This window comes from Phoca vitulina, unplaced genomic scaffold, assembly GCF_004348235.1.
Source record: "Phoca vitulina isolate PV1807 unplaced genomic scaffold, GSC_HSeal_1.0 scaffold1, whole genome shotgun sequence".
Taxonomy (NCBI): Eukaryota; Metazoa; Chordata; class Mammalia; order Carnivora; family Phocidae; genus Phoca; species Phoca vitulina.
Window position 1 is genome coordinate 84,779,427 of NW_022589704.1, and position 16,127 is coordinate 84,795,553.

General features: G+C 39.6%; 1 protein-coding gene across 2 annotated transcripts in view; it reads right to left on the reverse strand.

Annotated features, from left to right (window-relative positions):
• ARHGAP15 (Rho GTPase activating protein 15) overlaps nucleotides 1-16,127 on the reverse strand; it is a 602,789-nt gene that overhangs the window by 219,986 nt on the left and 366,676 nt on the right. For both annotated transcript variants that reach the window (XM_032411154.1, XM_032411161.1), the window contains exon 11: nucleotides 351-449. In XM_032411154.1, the coding sequence (XP_032267045.1) occupies nucleotides 351-449 (99 nt within the window). The remainder of the gene's footprint in view (nucleotides 1-350; nucleotides 450-16,127) is intronic.

A 16,127-nucleotide genomic window follows, 5' to 3' on the forward strand; every position in this document is an offset into this window, starting at 1 on the left:
TCTGGCACATCTACCAACATGAATGTTAGGAGGGTTCTAACACTGTGAGTGCTGATATTTTATGAATGTTTTATCACTGGCTTGAAAACAAGAGGTTTGCAATTGAATCAACAACATGTCAGACAGACAAAATATTAAAAAAAAAAAAAGAACATTAGTGGGAATTACTGATGTCCCTATTGTAAAAACAAAGTGAAGTTAATAAGAAACTTGATCCTCTTAACCGATTAACAAAAGTCAAGTTTTAATTGCATGGCTTCCTAGACAAATCAAAGAGCGCTGTTAGCTTGAGCATTGGTTGTTTAGAGGGTGCGCTAATGGGGGAAATGGCTGCATATTCAGTTACCCACCTCTTTTTTCGACAGCTTCAATGCATTGCTTTACAAACCGTGGAACTGTGGAATTTTCACGTTCACACACTGTGTGCAGATGAGAGCCAAAAATTTGATCTGCAAAAGAAACAAAGATGAGCTTCATTAAAATCCAAGATTGCGTTGTTCTTTAATTTGATTCTGTTTCCATACCCACTGCGTGCTGAAATCTGTGTCTTGCATAGGAATTGATTTTTTGCTTTAATTCCAAAGGGTCTATTGCAGAGATACAAAGGCCATAAGTCCCTCCTTTACAGAAGAGGACCCTGGGCCCAGAGAAAGAAAGCTAACACTCCGCCATCGATTAGGCTGGGATGACAGGGCATAACTTTGTTGTTTATAAAATAGTGACAAGGAATTAAGAAAACTTCTACAAAGTAATTAATCTTAATGAATTGGTATCTTGAGTGTTTTAGAAGAAATTTGTCAATGATCACCAAAATTATAATTTTATCAGTATATTTAGAAGATTCGTTCAGTGGGTCAATGATCTTTGAAGAGGCAAGTTCCAGATTTACTTTGAAGTGGATTTCTTAACATCTCTCCTGCCTTGAATGCCCTTCCTCGACATCTAAGTGTCCCCTTCCCTTTATAGCTCAGCTCTGACCACACTTTCTCCACAAACTCTTTTCTTCTTATCTCAGTGTTGTGTCTCCTTTAATATCAGTTCTTTGGAATACCAGTTCCTCGGGATGTTAATAGGCAATTTGGGGGGAAAAGGCCTATGATCAAAATGGTTTAGCAATGTTGGGTTAAACAAAGTTAAACAGGTTTCTTTCATGTGTATTCTTACAGCTTGTGACATGCCATTCTGCACTGGGAATCCCCACAAAGGGCTGGAGGATGCACTATTTCCCAAACTTATTTGAGTAAGATCCTTTTATTTCAAACGGCATCCCTCCAGACTAAGGCTTCTGAGAACACACTGAAATCCTAGCCTGGTCTTCTCATTGGGAACATGATTTATCCTACCTTGCATTGTGTATTTACATTTATAATAGATGGAATGTATTTTCTCAAAGCAGATTTGGAGTGCCTACAGGCTCTATGTGTTTGTATGGTCACCAGGGCTTAGCACAGACTCTGGCCCACAAGATTTGCTCATAGATATTTTTTATTGCAGTAAAATATACATAACATACAATTTACCATTGTAACCATTTTTACATGGACAGTTCAGTGGCATTAAGTGCATTCTTTTTTAAAAAAATTTTTTAAAGACTTTATTTATTTATTTGTCAGAGAGAGAGAGAAAGCAAGCACAAGCAGGGGGGAGCGGCAGGCAGAGGGAGAGGGAGAAGCACGCTCGCCGCTGATCAGGGAGCCTGATGCGGAACTTGATCCCAGGACCCTGAGATCATGACCTGAGACGAAGACAGACATTTAACTAACTGAGCCACCCAGGCGCCCCAAGCACATTCTTGTGTAATCTTCACCACCATCCATTTCCCAATTTTTAAAAAACAGCATAGATTTTATTACTGAGAGGGGCACCTGGGTGGCTCAGTCGTTAAGCGTCTGCCTTCGGCTCAGGTCATGATCCCGGGGTCCTGGGATCGAGCCCCGCATCGGGCTCCCTGCTCAGCGGGAGGCCTGCTTCTCCCTCTCCCACTCCCCCTGCTTGTGATCCTGCTCTCACTGTGTCTCTCTCTGTCAAATAAATAAATAAAATCTTTTAAAAAAAAAAAAAAGATTTTATTACTGAGAATGAATCAAATATTTAGTAGGTTCAAGGGCTTCCCATCTTGCTCAAAATGAACTCCAGTTCCGTACTGCAACTTCTAAGGTAATACATGACCTGCCCTTCCACCCATTAATTGAGTTCATTTGCTCCCTCTCCCCTCTCTCCCCCTCATCACTTGCCTGCTGGCTGTCCACATTACTGATTCTTGTCTATGCCAAGCCCACTTCTGCCTCAGGGACTTTGGACTTATTATGACCTCTGCATGAAACTCCATTGCATTAGGTCTCTTTTGTAGCCTTTCCTACCCACTTTTTTTTTTTTCTAAAAAATGGCCGCACTGCAATAGGAACTCTCCATGATACTTTCCTGTTTTACTTTCCTTAGAGCACTTATCTCTGCCTGGCATATTGGATTGATGTGCTTACTGGTTAGTTTTCCCCTGCTTAGAATGCAAAACCAAGGAGAGTAAAGACTACACCTATTTCCTTTCTTACTGGGTCCCTAGTAAGTAGACAATGTTTGGCATATACTAGAAGTTCAATAAACACTTATTAAAGACATTGTCTTAATCATCAGTGGAGGTCTTCAATGATTTTCAAAAACTATTTGTAGTAGAAGTGGGGAGAAAAATAAAATGCAGCATAACAGGTTGGTAAGTGAAATATTATAAAGGGGCAGTCAAAATGGAATGTGATGAGACTTGAAGGAAGTCATGATTTTCATCCATTTCTTAGAAAAGTTGATGGCTTGAGTTAAGGACAACCTAGCAGGGAGGAGAGTAATTAAGGCTAAAGCACAAACATATTTCAGTATGAAAATGTACATTTTCATCTAAGAGACAGAAAGATGATAAACCCCAGACATATCAACAGAGTGTAGAGAAGTGGGAAATAATCATGTGTATTTGCTTTGAATCCTTGGTCAAGTAACAAAGACTTGGTCAAAAACAGCCACCACTATAAGAAAAAAAAAATGACATAAACTATTATCTAAGAAAAATAACCCACAACTTCAGTTGGAATAATTTAAATTGGCTAGAGATTATAGTCAGGAAGAAATGCTATAAAGTATAAAAACTTCTAAAGGAAATTATTATTCAAATCAATTTCACAAATATTTATTGAGCATGTGGCAGGACACCAGACCAGCCTTTGGTGCCCACAGAAGACTTCCCAGAGAAGAAACAAATCCTCAAGGAAAAGTAAGATTTAAGTGAAGAGGTAAGAGAGGGGACAAAAGGCCATTTAGGGAAGATGGAAGGAAGGTATACAAACACATCAGTGATGGGGAAAAATGGCAGGAAGAATGAGATGTGCTGAGGGATACATTCACTCATTCTTATTTAGAGAAACCTTGATGTATTAAGCTTTAAAAGAAGATGAAGATGTGTTATAAGAGCCTTAAATATTTTAGTCAGGTAGGTTAAATTATTTGAAAGTGTGCAGACACCAATGATTTCTTATACATACACTATTCCCCTCATGACTTCTTGTTTTTAGAGTCCATTCGTAAGATAGAGGCTGAAAATGTTCCCTATTGACTTCTGTCTTCCTTGCAGATCTGAGTAATTAGACAGCTATAATCAGTCAAATGTAAGGACAAATGACTTGGGAAGCTACAAGAGATTTTTTTTTTTAACCAGCTGAAAGGAGAGGCATGTATGAAGACATTCTTTCTTTTTTCTTCCTGCTTTGGACATCGCTGTGCAATCATGTGACTCTGGAGCTACTGCAACAATCTTATCACCATGAGACAACAAGCTTGCAGACAAAAGCTAACATGATTAAAAAAGTCACAAAAACCCCCAGACCTCAAAGACATTGTTGAAGTTCTAAACCTAAATCATTTTTTTTCTAGATTTCTTATTTAGTGAGATAATATAAGTCATTTTTAACTGTGCATTCTATCCCCTACAGCCAAAACGTTCATAACCAAATGGAGGCACAGATTGTGAAGAAGACTGAACACAAGGAGATTAGTTAAGAGGCTAATGTGATCACCTAGGAAGGTGTTATGGAGACCAGAGTCAGGATAGAGTTGTGGTAAATTTAATCATTGGTCATGATTCTTCTCATCTTCTCTGAATTAGATCTGTACATTCACCGCTTTTGCCATGTGACTGTGTGGAAAAACTCACTACAGTGGGCAACATTTATTTCTCCCATTTCACTGATGTTGGGCTTGGCTGTAGACTTGCTTTGGACAATGTACTGTGAGTAAAAATGACCATGTGTCAGTTCCAGATGTAGGTCTTAAGATGCACTGTAGATTTCTACTCACCTGACTGCTTTTCTGTTATTGCCAAGACAAGAACTTCCCTTGGTAGCTGTTGCCCTTTCAGTCTGGGATCCAGAATAAATACATATGGCAGAGACTGAAGCCAATGCTCAGTTAGGAGACAAGTCTAGTCAGACCTTCTGCTTAAAGTAGAGCTGTCCAGTCAAACCTGCCCCAGGCTACTTGACCCACAGACACATGAGAAGTAAGTGCTTCCTGCTGTATGTCACTGAGATTTTGTGTTTGTTCATTATGCAGCAATAGCTTACTGATAAAGATGATAACAGGAGTCCAGGTTGTTGGTGACCTAAGCTACGCTATGAGAATGACAACAAAGAGAATTGACAGGACGTGGAAACTGAAACTGGGGAGCAAATAAATAGATTAAAACAATTCTAAATTTGCTAGGATTGTGGAATCATACATCAGTTTAGATTCAACCCAAGGAGGAGTCCCAAAGGAAATTTCTCCTCCCTTAAAATGAACTCATTATGCTTTACCTAATATGACGGCACTTTTTACTCTGTATTCTCTCCCTATCAATTCAATTCTATCAAATTCGATTCAGTGCATATTTCGTTAGCACCTGCCATGTGCTGGATATTGTAAAGAATACAAATATTGATTCACTCATTCAGTAGCTATAACATGCCCACTATAAGCCAAACACTGTGCTCTTGCCGGAAAATGCAGTGATGCATGAAGCATGATCTCCTACAGTCTGGGGTGGTGGTGGTGGATAACTCTCAAAAGCATTTATAATATAATGTGATTAATGCTATCTCAAGGCTATGTAATAATAGCAGTGAAGCTTCATTGTACCCTTAAACTAAGCCAGGCATGGTTCAAAGTATTTTATGTATTCTAACTTATTAAATCTTTACATGAATCCTCAACCCTTTGGTGGTAGATACTATTAACCTGATTTTATGGGAGAGGAAACAGAGACCCCAAAATATTGAATCCTGTGTCCAAAGTTACAAGGTATCAGGGTTCAGGGAAAGAAAAAAGGTAAGAACCTGACCTGTGACAACGGAAAGAAGGGGTGATTTTGTAGGATTTGTTAACTGGATACAGAAGGTGAGTCAACCCACCAGAGAGAGGTCTTCCTAGTTCCTTGCTTGAGTAAAAGAGACTGACATGCAGAAGGAACCCTGAAGGTTTGGAGAAGAATAAAGAGATAGGTATTCAGGAATGAGGATAAGCATTTCAGATGCAGAAGAATGATGGTGGGAGATAAAGGTGAAAAGTTCTCATTGAATTTTGACAATTCAGAGGCTATTGGTGACCATGAGGAAAAATGGCTTTAGTGGAAGAATGAAGCTGAAAAGCAGATGGTGGTGGACAAGGTTTGAAGAGAAGGCGAGGAAGTGAAAACAGCAAATGCACTCCTGCTTTAAGAAGTTAAGTGCTGGGAATTCATTAATTATAAGGGAAGATAGGACTTGGGAAAGATTTTGAGGTGGGTGGATAGGAGTGAATTTCAACTGCTGGGTGTTCTGCCTTAATGCGCCGGAGGGGACGAGGTGCGCTACTGGCTACTTTTGGTTGTTCTAAAGTGGGAAGTGGGGGAGGTGCATCACTGCCACTTACTGGGTGGTCCAGGCAAGTGTAGGCAATCCCTCATTGAAAAACGGTCCCCTCCTGATTGCCAATAGTGTCCCGGTGAGAAAAGAGCCTAGATATGATCAACATCATTAGACAGAAGGGAGACGTTTGCTTTGACTAGTTACCAGAAAAGCCAAAAATTGTCTTCTAAATTCTAGCCTCTCTTTAAACTGGCTGTACTCACCCAACAAGGTATGGCTCTGGAATTAAGAATTTAGTCTCTGTGGTGAAGCTGATTAAATGCAAGGCTGTCATATAACCCAAGCCAAGGCAAAGAAATTCTCCCTCAAAATGATTAGAATTGGGATACTGCAGACTGAGGTAGTTAGTGCCAGGGACTTAAATAGTAAAACTGCCTAGATTTAGACACTGGATGCCAGGGGCAGCCATATGGGGAGATGGCTGTGTGCAATGGGTGACTGGGCCCAGGAACTAATTTGCAGAGAGAGGTGAATGAAGCAGACACACCCTAGGTCCTCACTTTCTGATGCCTAACTCCAGAGATCATCTATCTTTTCCATGGGGTACCATGACATACCTTGTGTTGTGACAGTAATTCCCATTTTATTTGAGTATTTTTGAGTGAACTTCTGTTTATTGCAACCAAATAAACTTGACCAGAACACGAACATAGCATTGACCAGAAATTTTCAGGAGAGGGCTTATGCCCACTATAGAAAATGCCAGTCTTGGCTCAACAGTGAGATCCACTGTTACAGATGATACTGGTTAAGGAAGAGTATGGTGGATGTCTATTGGTTTTACTGGCCCTGTAACTGTCCTCCTATTCTCTGGTAAGATCACTCTGATTTTCCCTAGGGGATGATGCCTTTCTCATGTTGGCTGCCATTTGTTCTGAGTAGCACTGATTCCACCACCTCTAGTTCCAGGGATGAACATGAATTTCTTCATGTTCAGACATGAACACATGGCCCAAGTTGATCTGGTGGAGTAAATTCTAAGGCTTTTTCTAGTGCTACTAGGAAAGAGGAGCCTTATTTCTACAGGAATTGATAAACTACTAGGATATGAGTCTGAGTTTCCAGAAGTTATGTTGCCACCTTCTGGGAAAACATACTGGAGAATTAAACCAACAGAGTGGAAAGCAAGCTGAGCGATGGAAGAAATAAAGATTTGATAATATTTGTGCCCCTGGATCCAATCATGCCTGAAGCTATCCTTGTCCCTTGGACTTTTCAATTAAGTAGTCCACTAAATTCCATTTTTACTTTTGCAGTTTAGACAAGTTTCTATCAATTACTATGAAAGGAATCTTGACTACAACATTAGCCTTCAACATAAAATGATGGATCATGTAACTTAGAGGAGATGATGATGCACATTAAATGACTTTGCAAAGTAAAAAGTGTTATCTAAAGAAAGTAAACCATAGACAGAAATAGAAAAAAAAATAAAGAAAGTAAATCATCGAGATTTAGCTAAAATGTCAATGTCAAATTTCAGGGCTGCTGTAGGATTGCCACCATCTGTAAATTTGATACAGTTCAGGGTTTGATACACCAAAGAGGACCATTAAACTGTAGGAATGTGTTTGGACCATAGCACTTTCTATCTTAAAACAGTATAAGGAAAAGAGGAGGGAGAGAGAGAGTATTCTGTTGTCTTGGCGAGCATTAACGAGCTAGCTTTGCCCCCTTAACTTCCATGACTGTTGTCCTGGCACAACACTAAGGATTATTTCTGCTTTCCCGTTCCTTATGATATTCCAAAAAACGGAGCAGCCCAGAACCCCGAGCTCCAGACTCCCTACCTATATCCCCATCTGTGGGCTCACTGGTAATCCTTTCTTCCTCTCTTAACAAATTTTGTATTTAGAAAACACCTCTTGCTGGAGGTGCCAATATTTTTGGAATGCTCCACAAATGCCTATGGCCTTGGCTAGTGTGATCATTATGTCTTCCTCCTCCTGCTGCAGCGTTTATACCGGGGTGGCAGGCAACACATTGGTTGGAGAAAATCCATTTTCAGCAATTTTTCTCTGAAAGCGTCTTTTGGTGAGAAAAACAAATAGACCTTCCACATGACTGCACTTATAAATCATGTTGTTTACATAATGAATTAGAGTTTAACTAGGAAATTGTGGGTTTTAATCTTTAAGCTCTCCAACTTTTGACCGATTTAGTTAGTTCATCAGCATAACCAGGTTAAGTCTCCCGGATTAAAAATTAGCTTCATTCTCCCCCATCTCTGCTATATATTTTTTGACAAATTATGGAAAGAACACCCAGTAATGGGATCTTTGTCAGTTAGATTCCAAATGAATCAAAACTATGAGGAAAACTACTCAATAGAGGCAGTTAAATGTTCAAATAATGTGACGGTGTTATCATCATTTACCCAGGAAGACAGTCTCCACATGCTTTTCAAAATGATTATTCTGCTTTCAGGACACAGGGCTGCCGTTGCAGCTAGTCTAGTAAATTTTAAAAAGGAAAACAAAGCAGCTAGAACTACACATACATGAAGAACATAGAGGGGAACAGAAAACAATAATAACAAATCGAGTGGCTTAGCTCCACCCATCCCCCCCCCCCCAAATCAGACAATTATTTTGGTCATGAGGTATATTTGTTAAGGGTTTGGGCTGCAACTAAAAAAATAACCAAAACACTGGGGCTTTATTTATTTATTTATCTTTTATTAGTTTATTTCTTTTTGAGAGAGAGCACATGTGTGCCTCTGCACGCACACGAAGTGGGGGAGAAGGGGCAGAGGGAGAGGGAGAGAGAGAATTTCAAGCAGGCTCCACACCCAGCATGGAGCTCAATGAGGTTTAAACTCACAACCCTGAGATCATGACCTGAGCCAAAATCAAGAGTCCAACACTCAACTGACTGAGCCACCCATGTGCCCTGCCACCAGGGCTATCTTACACAAAGAATTTATTCAAATGATAGCGAGGAATGACAGTGGGAAGGAACTCCAAGAATTTACTAGGAACTCAAAGGAATTTATTAATTACTCAAGGCTGGAGAACCAGTCTTGGAGATGTTTCAAACCGAAGGTCCAAAGGAGATCCATGAAATAAGAAGGAGGAAATACACTGCTGGGTCCGGAGTCTTGTAACTCTGACGGCTGGGTCAGGATGCTATTTACATTACCACCCCCGCCACCAGCATTGTTCTGATGAATTACACTCTTCAGATGCTCAAGATGGTAAGTTCCAACAGAGATGCCCAGTTGGTTGAGATTATGTTAAAAATGGGGTTGGGATAAGAAAAAACTTAGCCCTGATAGCTTCCATAGTAAGTAGCCTGCACTTGGAATATTTCTCCCTCCACAACGCTACACACATGGGCATATCATCTCCCAATAGGTTGCTCTAGAGGAGGGGCAGTGGATACTGAAGGGCAAAAGTAATATTCTCAACATGGGTAATTTTAGCAATTTAACTGAAATTTACCTTTGATTTTAAACTATAAGTAACATTTGGTTTTCTTTTTGAGAGTAGATCTCTAGACCCAAACTTTCAGATTACTTATCAAACAATCCTGTTTTTACTTTTATCTTTTATATTTTCTCCACTTCTATCCTTATTACTTTTTGTTCTTCTCCTTTAAAATACTCACCATATAAGCCCTCATCATATAACTTTACTGCAGCTTGACTGATAATTTTTGGAGAAATGGGTGATTTAAGTAAGTACTGTAATTTACAGATGGCTTATCTCTTTGAACTAAGATTCAGAAAAATATGTTTAATGCTAAAACACTACTGAATTTAATATATATTAAGTGCTTCATAAAGTACTGCGTTATTTTACAATGCCTTGGGACTTTGATTAAAAGTATCAGCTACTGCTTTTTGATACACAGACACCAAAAAATGGGCTGATTCTCTGCTGAATCTCTAATATACACTGCAAGTGAAGTAAGTTTCTCTCATTGCCTTGTTTACTTGTGTTTTTTTCTCAAAAGAGGCAAATACAGGGGGAAAAAAGCATAATTATTTTAACTTTTAAGTAGTTTGGAATCTAAATAAATAGAAATTCTAAATATATACACTTTTGTGTATAGTTTCCCCCTGCATGTTTATTCATACTTGTGTAGCTCATTAACCTAATAGATTTTAAAGTCCCTGGTGGATAATGATAATGTCTGTTCTGGAAGGACTGGCCTGGAGGAGATTTGCCCAGACTATGGAGAAGATATCCCCAAACAAGGGTAGGCTGTAGTCTGCAGCCTCCAATCAAAGTTGTACAATTGGATGCAGGAGTAGCAGCCCAAAGGCGAATTTCAGAGACAGGTCCACTGTCACTCAGACAGAATGATGGAATTCTTCCCCAGCTTCTACTATTTTCTTTTCTTTCTTCTCTTTTCAGGCTTTAAGCAGTCCCCACCTTTCAAGATTTCACCCTCAAACCCAAACAAGACTTCTATGAAGTACTCTTTGGCTTCTTTTTCTTTTTTTAAGGTAGGCACCACACCCAGCATGGATCCCAATGCAGGGCTCAAACTCATACTCCCGAGATCAAGACCTGAGCTGAAATTAAGAGTTGGTTGCTCAACTGACTGAGCCATCCAGGCATCCTTGGCCCCTTCTTTTAAGCTCCTAAACTCTCATGGAAATAGATCTCAACTCAATTTTGGTCCAATTAATGCAATGGACATTGTAGTGAGTCTACCAGCCAGAAAGAAATTTTTATCTTAAACAATGAGTTTATTACCTCAAATGAAAGATTGCGTATAAGATTTTTCAATATTTGTCTACTCTAGGCAGCAACTTTATCCTATACTTCTCCATCCCTCTCCTTACCCAAAGCAATACAACACACAAATATACACATATACGTGCATACTGCCCTCCACATGCATGTGCACAGCATCACAACAGTATAGAGAATGGTCTGACCAAGTGAATATTTCATGAATTTTTGTGTTCATTCATCTTTTTGTATCCATCCCTGAGTATTTTTCAAGGCTTGCTGGGGATGGAATAATGAAAAGAACACTCTCTGTCCTCATACACTGCTCTCTGTCTTCCAGATCAAAAGAAGTGAAAGAGTGAACCATGCCTATACACGGGGAGTGTGTTCAATCAGAGGAGCAGCAAATGCATAAGACTGGGGAGTAAGCAGGGTGCAATCGGGGAGCAGTAAGGAAGCCTGTGTGGCTGGAGTGAGGTGACAAACAGGAAGTAGACTTGCAGATGAAACTGAAAAGGTGGCCTACGGGCCAAAGCAGGTAGAACCCTGTAGGTCACAGAAAGGTCATCAGCTATTATTTTAAGTATGATTTTATTCTAAGTAATTAGCAATTATTGAGCAGGGGAGTGAAATAATGTGAGTGAGGTTTTTAAATGATCCTTCTAATTGCTGTGTGGAGACTGTATTTAAGAGGGTCAAGAAAAGAAGCAGAGAAGCCAGTCAAGGGGTTGGTGACATATTCCAGGGAGAGGTAATGGTGCTTAGATAAGCCTGGTAACAATGGGACAAAATGTGGTTGAATTTGGAATATATTTTAAGGTGGGTTTGCTGACGAGAGCAGAAGAGAGACTAGAACAGAGGGTGACTTCAGCTGGCAGTTGGCTGGGTATTTCCTGAGGGGACCATGCCAGAACCGGGTAAGCAAGGATTGGATTGCTCTAGATAAATGTGAGATGTCAACCAAACATCTTGAGAGATGACAAATAGACATTTGAACATGCAAGTTTGGAGTCTTGAGAGTTGGGAGCATGAAGCCGAAGTTTTAAGTTTAGAAAGCCTACAGATAGAACTTGAAGCCACAGGACTGCAATATTTCAGCCTTGGAGTATTTGAATAATACCCAGTAGTCTGAGAAGAAGAATGAAAAAATGAAGAGAAGTCTAAGAACATAACATAGGATAAGCCAACATTGTGAGGTTGGTGAGAGGAGCCGGCTCATCAAAGGAGTGTCCATTGACATACGAGTTTCCAGAAGAAAGAAGATGAAATTGTAAATAAAGAGTAATTGTAAAACCACTGAAAGATTCCACGTCCTGCTTCCTTTCCTTTCTACCTCTTCCCAGGCAACAACTTCTCTGGAAGTAAAATTGAGTAAAAAGGTCTTTAGTCTACAAAATACAGCTCACGGTCCAGTGAGAAAGATAGTACAATAATGAAATGAGGAAATTATAATTTCGGGATAAAGAGAAGAGAGGACTAACTCAGAATGAGGAAGACAGGGATGGCTTCATGGAGTTGGTAACTCTGAGCTGGAAGCATGAAAATGAATATGTTTACTAGATAAAGGAAGCTGGAAAAGAATATTCAAGGTGAAGGAAACTATACACAGTGAACAAGATACATGTAATTTCTTCCCTTTTTTTTTTTTTTTTGAGAGAGAGAAAGAGAGAGTGAGCGTGCATGAGAGAGCACAAGCAGGGGGGAGAAGCAGAGGGAGAGGGAGAAGCAGGCTCCCTGCTGAACAGGGAGCCTGATGCAGGGCTTGATCCCAGGACCCTGGGATCATGACCTGAGCCAAAGGCAGATGCTTAACGACTGAGCCACCCAGGCGCCCCTCTTCCCTTTGTATTTCTATTGCTTTATTTATTTATTTATTTATTTATTTATTTATTTATTTGCATTCTATTACATTCTCTTCTGGTTGACAAATGAATACATAAATGAAAGAACGAATGAGTAAGAGAAAACAGTGTATGTAAAAGAATATGATTTCTATCTAAAGTTTGTGCCATGATCAGGTAAGTTGGAGGGAAATATATTTCAGTTTAGTTTGCTTTAGTGCGTTTTGAATGCTTAACATGGCTAACTTTTGTTTAGCAAAGACTGATTATTTACATTTTGGGTTGAGGATATTTTCTGTTTGGGGTTTGCCTGCCTTCATTTCATTGGAATTACAGAGGGGACTAGCAAAAGAAGAAGGGGATAAAATTCAAAGACATCAAGTTTTGCCAACTTATCCCATATTTAGATATACTTTATATTCTTAAAATAGGAAACTGTCCATAAAATTCAATTGCTCAATCACATAACTTACTGTAATTATTCTGAAGTTAAGACTTTTATCATTAGATTGTCTACTTACTTGACTTAGTAGGAACTTTACTCACATCTTCCTCAATTTACCATGGGATTATGTCACGATAAACCCATCATCAGTTGAAAATATAAGACAAAAATGCATTTACTACACCTAACCTACTGAGCATCATAGCTTAGCCCAGCTTACCTTAAACGTGCTCAGAATGCTTACATTAGCCTACAGTTGGGCAGAATCGCCTAACACAAAGCCTGTGTTATAATAAAGTGTTGACTATCTCATGTAAATTGATCCTATACTATACTGAAAGTGAAAAACTGAACGGCCGTATGGGTACAGAATGGTTGTAAGTGTATGGGTTGTTCACCCTCATGATGACATGGCTGACTGGGAGCTGCCACTGCCCAGTACCACATATCGCTAGCCCAGGAAAAAAAGTCAAAGTTCAAAATTTGAAGCACAGATTCTACTGAAAGCATATCACTTTTGCACCATCATAAAGTTGAAAAATGTTAAGCTGAACCACGTAAGTCAGGGAACATGTGTGTCGTGAAATCAGTACTTTTATTTGTTTGAGTGACGAGTCGAGGGAGAAAACTTGATCCATAAAATTTACTCAGATAATTGATTGAATTAATTTTAAATGATTTCATTTACCTTGTCAGCCCAACGAATATGGACTAAGGCTGGAAGTATCACTCAGTGACTGATACAAGTTGAGAGATTCTTTTAGGGTAGAGAAGGTGTGGCAATTTTGGCTCACTCTGATTTAAAGTAAAATCTAGAAAGAACACTGTACTTTTCCTAATATCAGCATAGATTTGTTAGAATCCCAGGTGGTAAGACTTCAATTTATTTGCATGAATGCATAGTTCAATAAGAAAAGATTCAAATTTAGTTGGAGTAAAACTTCTTAATGATTTCAAATATTACTTGTAATATATTAATATAACGGGTTTGAATATCTCTAATGGAGTCTCTTTCATTTGGGTCTTAAGGGTGTTCTCATAGCCACTAATGCTGAGTGCTAGGTACACGCTCAAGGACCTAAGAGGAAAGCACTTTAGGTTAAAAGCACTTTCTCTCCTCAGCCTCGGGTTAAAAGCTATTTCAGGATTCTGTTAAAGGCATTCTTTGGTCCTTAGCTTCAGCTTAAAAGCAGCTTTGATGAAAAGAGCTTTGAGGCAGGTAAAGGATTTTATAATAAACCATATTAAGAGCCAGGGAATCATGTGGTTCTCTGGAAGTGTTGGCTAGCTCCGTGGAGGTGTGGTGTAAGCTCTGCGCAGGTCTGCCTCTTCCCCATGGGCAGCTCTGAACAATGTGGTCCTCTGGTTATTCTATGCAAAGAAATTGAAAAACAAACAAACAAACAAACAAACAAACATTTCCAGGAATGTAATTGGAGAGAGGAGGTTATGAGCCTAAATTAGTAGGCCATGATGCACATGTTTCTGAAACTTTTTGTCTCTTTTGGGCTTCCAGTCAAATATAGTGTGTTTCTCTTTTTCAGCGCTTACTTTTTTTTTTTTCAGCCCTCCCTTTAGAAAGTGACTATGCAATAATACAACACCTTATCCTGTCCCGAAGCTGCCCACGGAACTGAATAAATAGATATCTCATTGTGAGATACACTTTGTATACCGCACATTCTCTGGGTTTATTGCACACTCTTTATTTATATTACTTTTCTGGCTAACCAGATCTCCCACTGGGGGGAAGGAGTGCACGTAAGGGTGGAATGGAATAGCTCAGTTGGGTTTGCCTACTAAATTAGTGCAATGATGTTCACCATCCAGACGTCTAAATTGAAGTGTTGATATTAGTGGGTGAAAAGACAGTGACTTTAGAGGAATTTTGAGCTTGCGGGGGTCAATGGGAATTCTGAGAGATGGCAAAATTGTGCGTGTATCCCAGCTAAGTCCCAGGGAGTAGATCTGACTTCTTTTGAGGAAAAGGCTTCACACAGAATGGGAAGAAGCCATTTTCTCACTTTTTGAGATTTAGCCTAAGAGCTGTTGCTTCAAGTCCTAACACACCAGGTGAAACATGAAGGTGGCTGAGAAGAGCAGTCTCCCCATTTGCTCTGGAGACAGAGAGAATCTAAAAATGCTGTGGGAACCAGAGGTTTAGGGAACCGTTTGGCATGTGGAAGGTTTTGTAGATTTGGAAGCTCTTGGACAGTACCGAGGAGGTGAGGAATCCATCTCTCAGAAGATACTGACTACATGGCTGTGGTGAGATGCCTGCCTTGGGCATTTTTTAGGTAATGGGGTATCAAATGCAATACATTCCAGGTGCTCCCAGAAATAACCAGGGAGACCTTAGAGAAGGATAAAGCCCGAGTTGCTACGGTTATACAAGTGGGTGTCACAACTTATGATATTGGTGCCTTAATATCTGTGTTACGTCATTCATATCCACAGGCTGCTGGGGCATGGCCCACTGTGGTTATATAAGAATTAAGTAAAATTAGATAAAAAGCATTAATATGTCTTTTCATTGGTCTTCTAAAGTGGGGACAAGTTTGCAGGGTATGGAAGAGCTTTTTTTTTTTTGATGTAGAATATTTCTAAGCAGTGCTAAAGTGTCTAACTTGGAAGGAAGGAATCGCATCTTATACATCTTCCTGGGCCCAGTATCCAGCCCATTGTTTTCCACATGGGAGGTCCCCAATAAATGTTTGGCAAATAAATAAAAATGGATAATGGGCACTAAGTGAATAATAAAATTGCCTATAAAATCAAGTACAAACTCCTGGCACTGCCCAAAATACCTGCCACAGACACTTCTCATCCAACCCTCTCCCTTGCAGACAAACCATCATTCTCATGCTTTCCTACGATTATGCACCTTGAATGTCTCAACCAGCTCTCCATATGTCCAAATGCTCACGGTCAAGACTCAGTTTAAAGACCACAGCATAAAGGAAACATGAATCTTTCTCACACTTTTCCCACTTGTAATTTCCCCAAATCCATGACCTCAATGTCCCTAAAGCATTTGACATTTGATATATTATGTCATATTTGTTGTACCTTTATCTCCCTTACTCATTTCGTGGGAAACTCTGTTTTATGCATCTCCGTATCCTCTTGGAACATGGTGATTTAAAGAATATATATGAGTAGGTGATAGAAATAACAATCAAAGCATAAAGAAATGTAAGCACAGTTGTCCTTCATCCTTATCACTTGGGAGTGC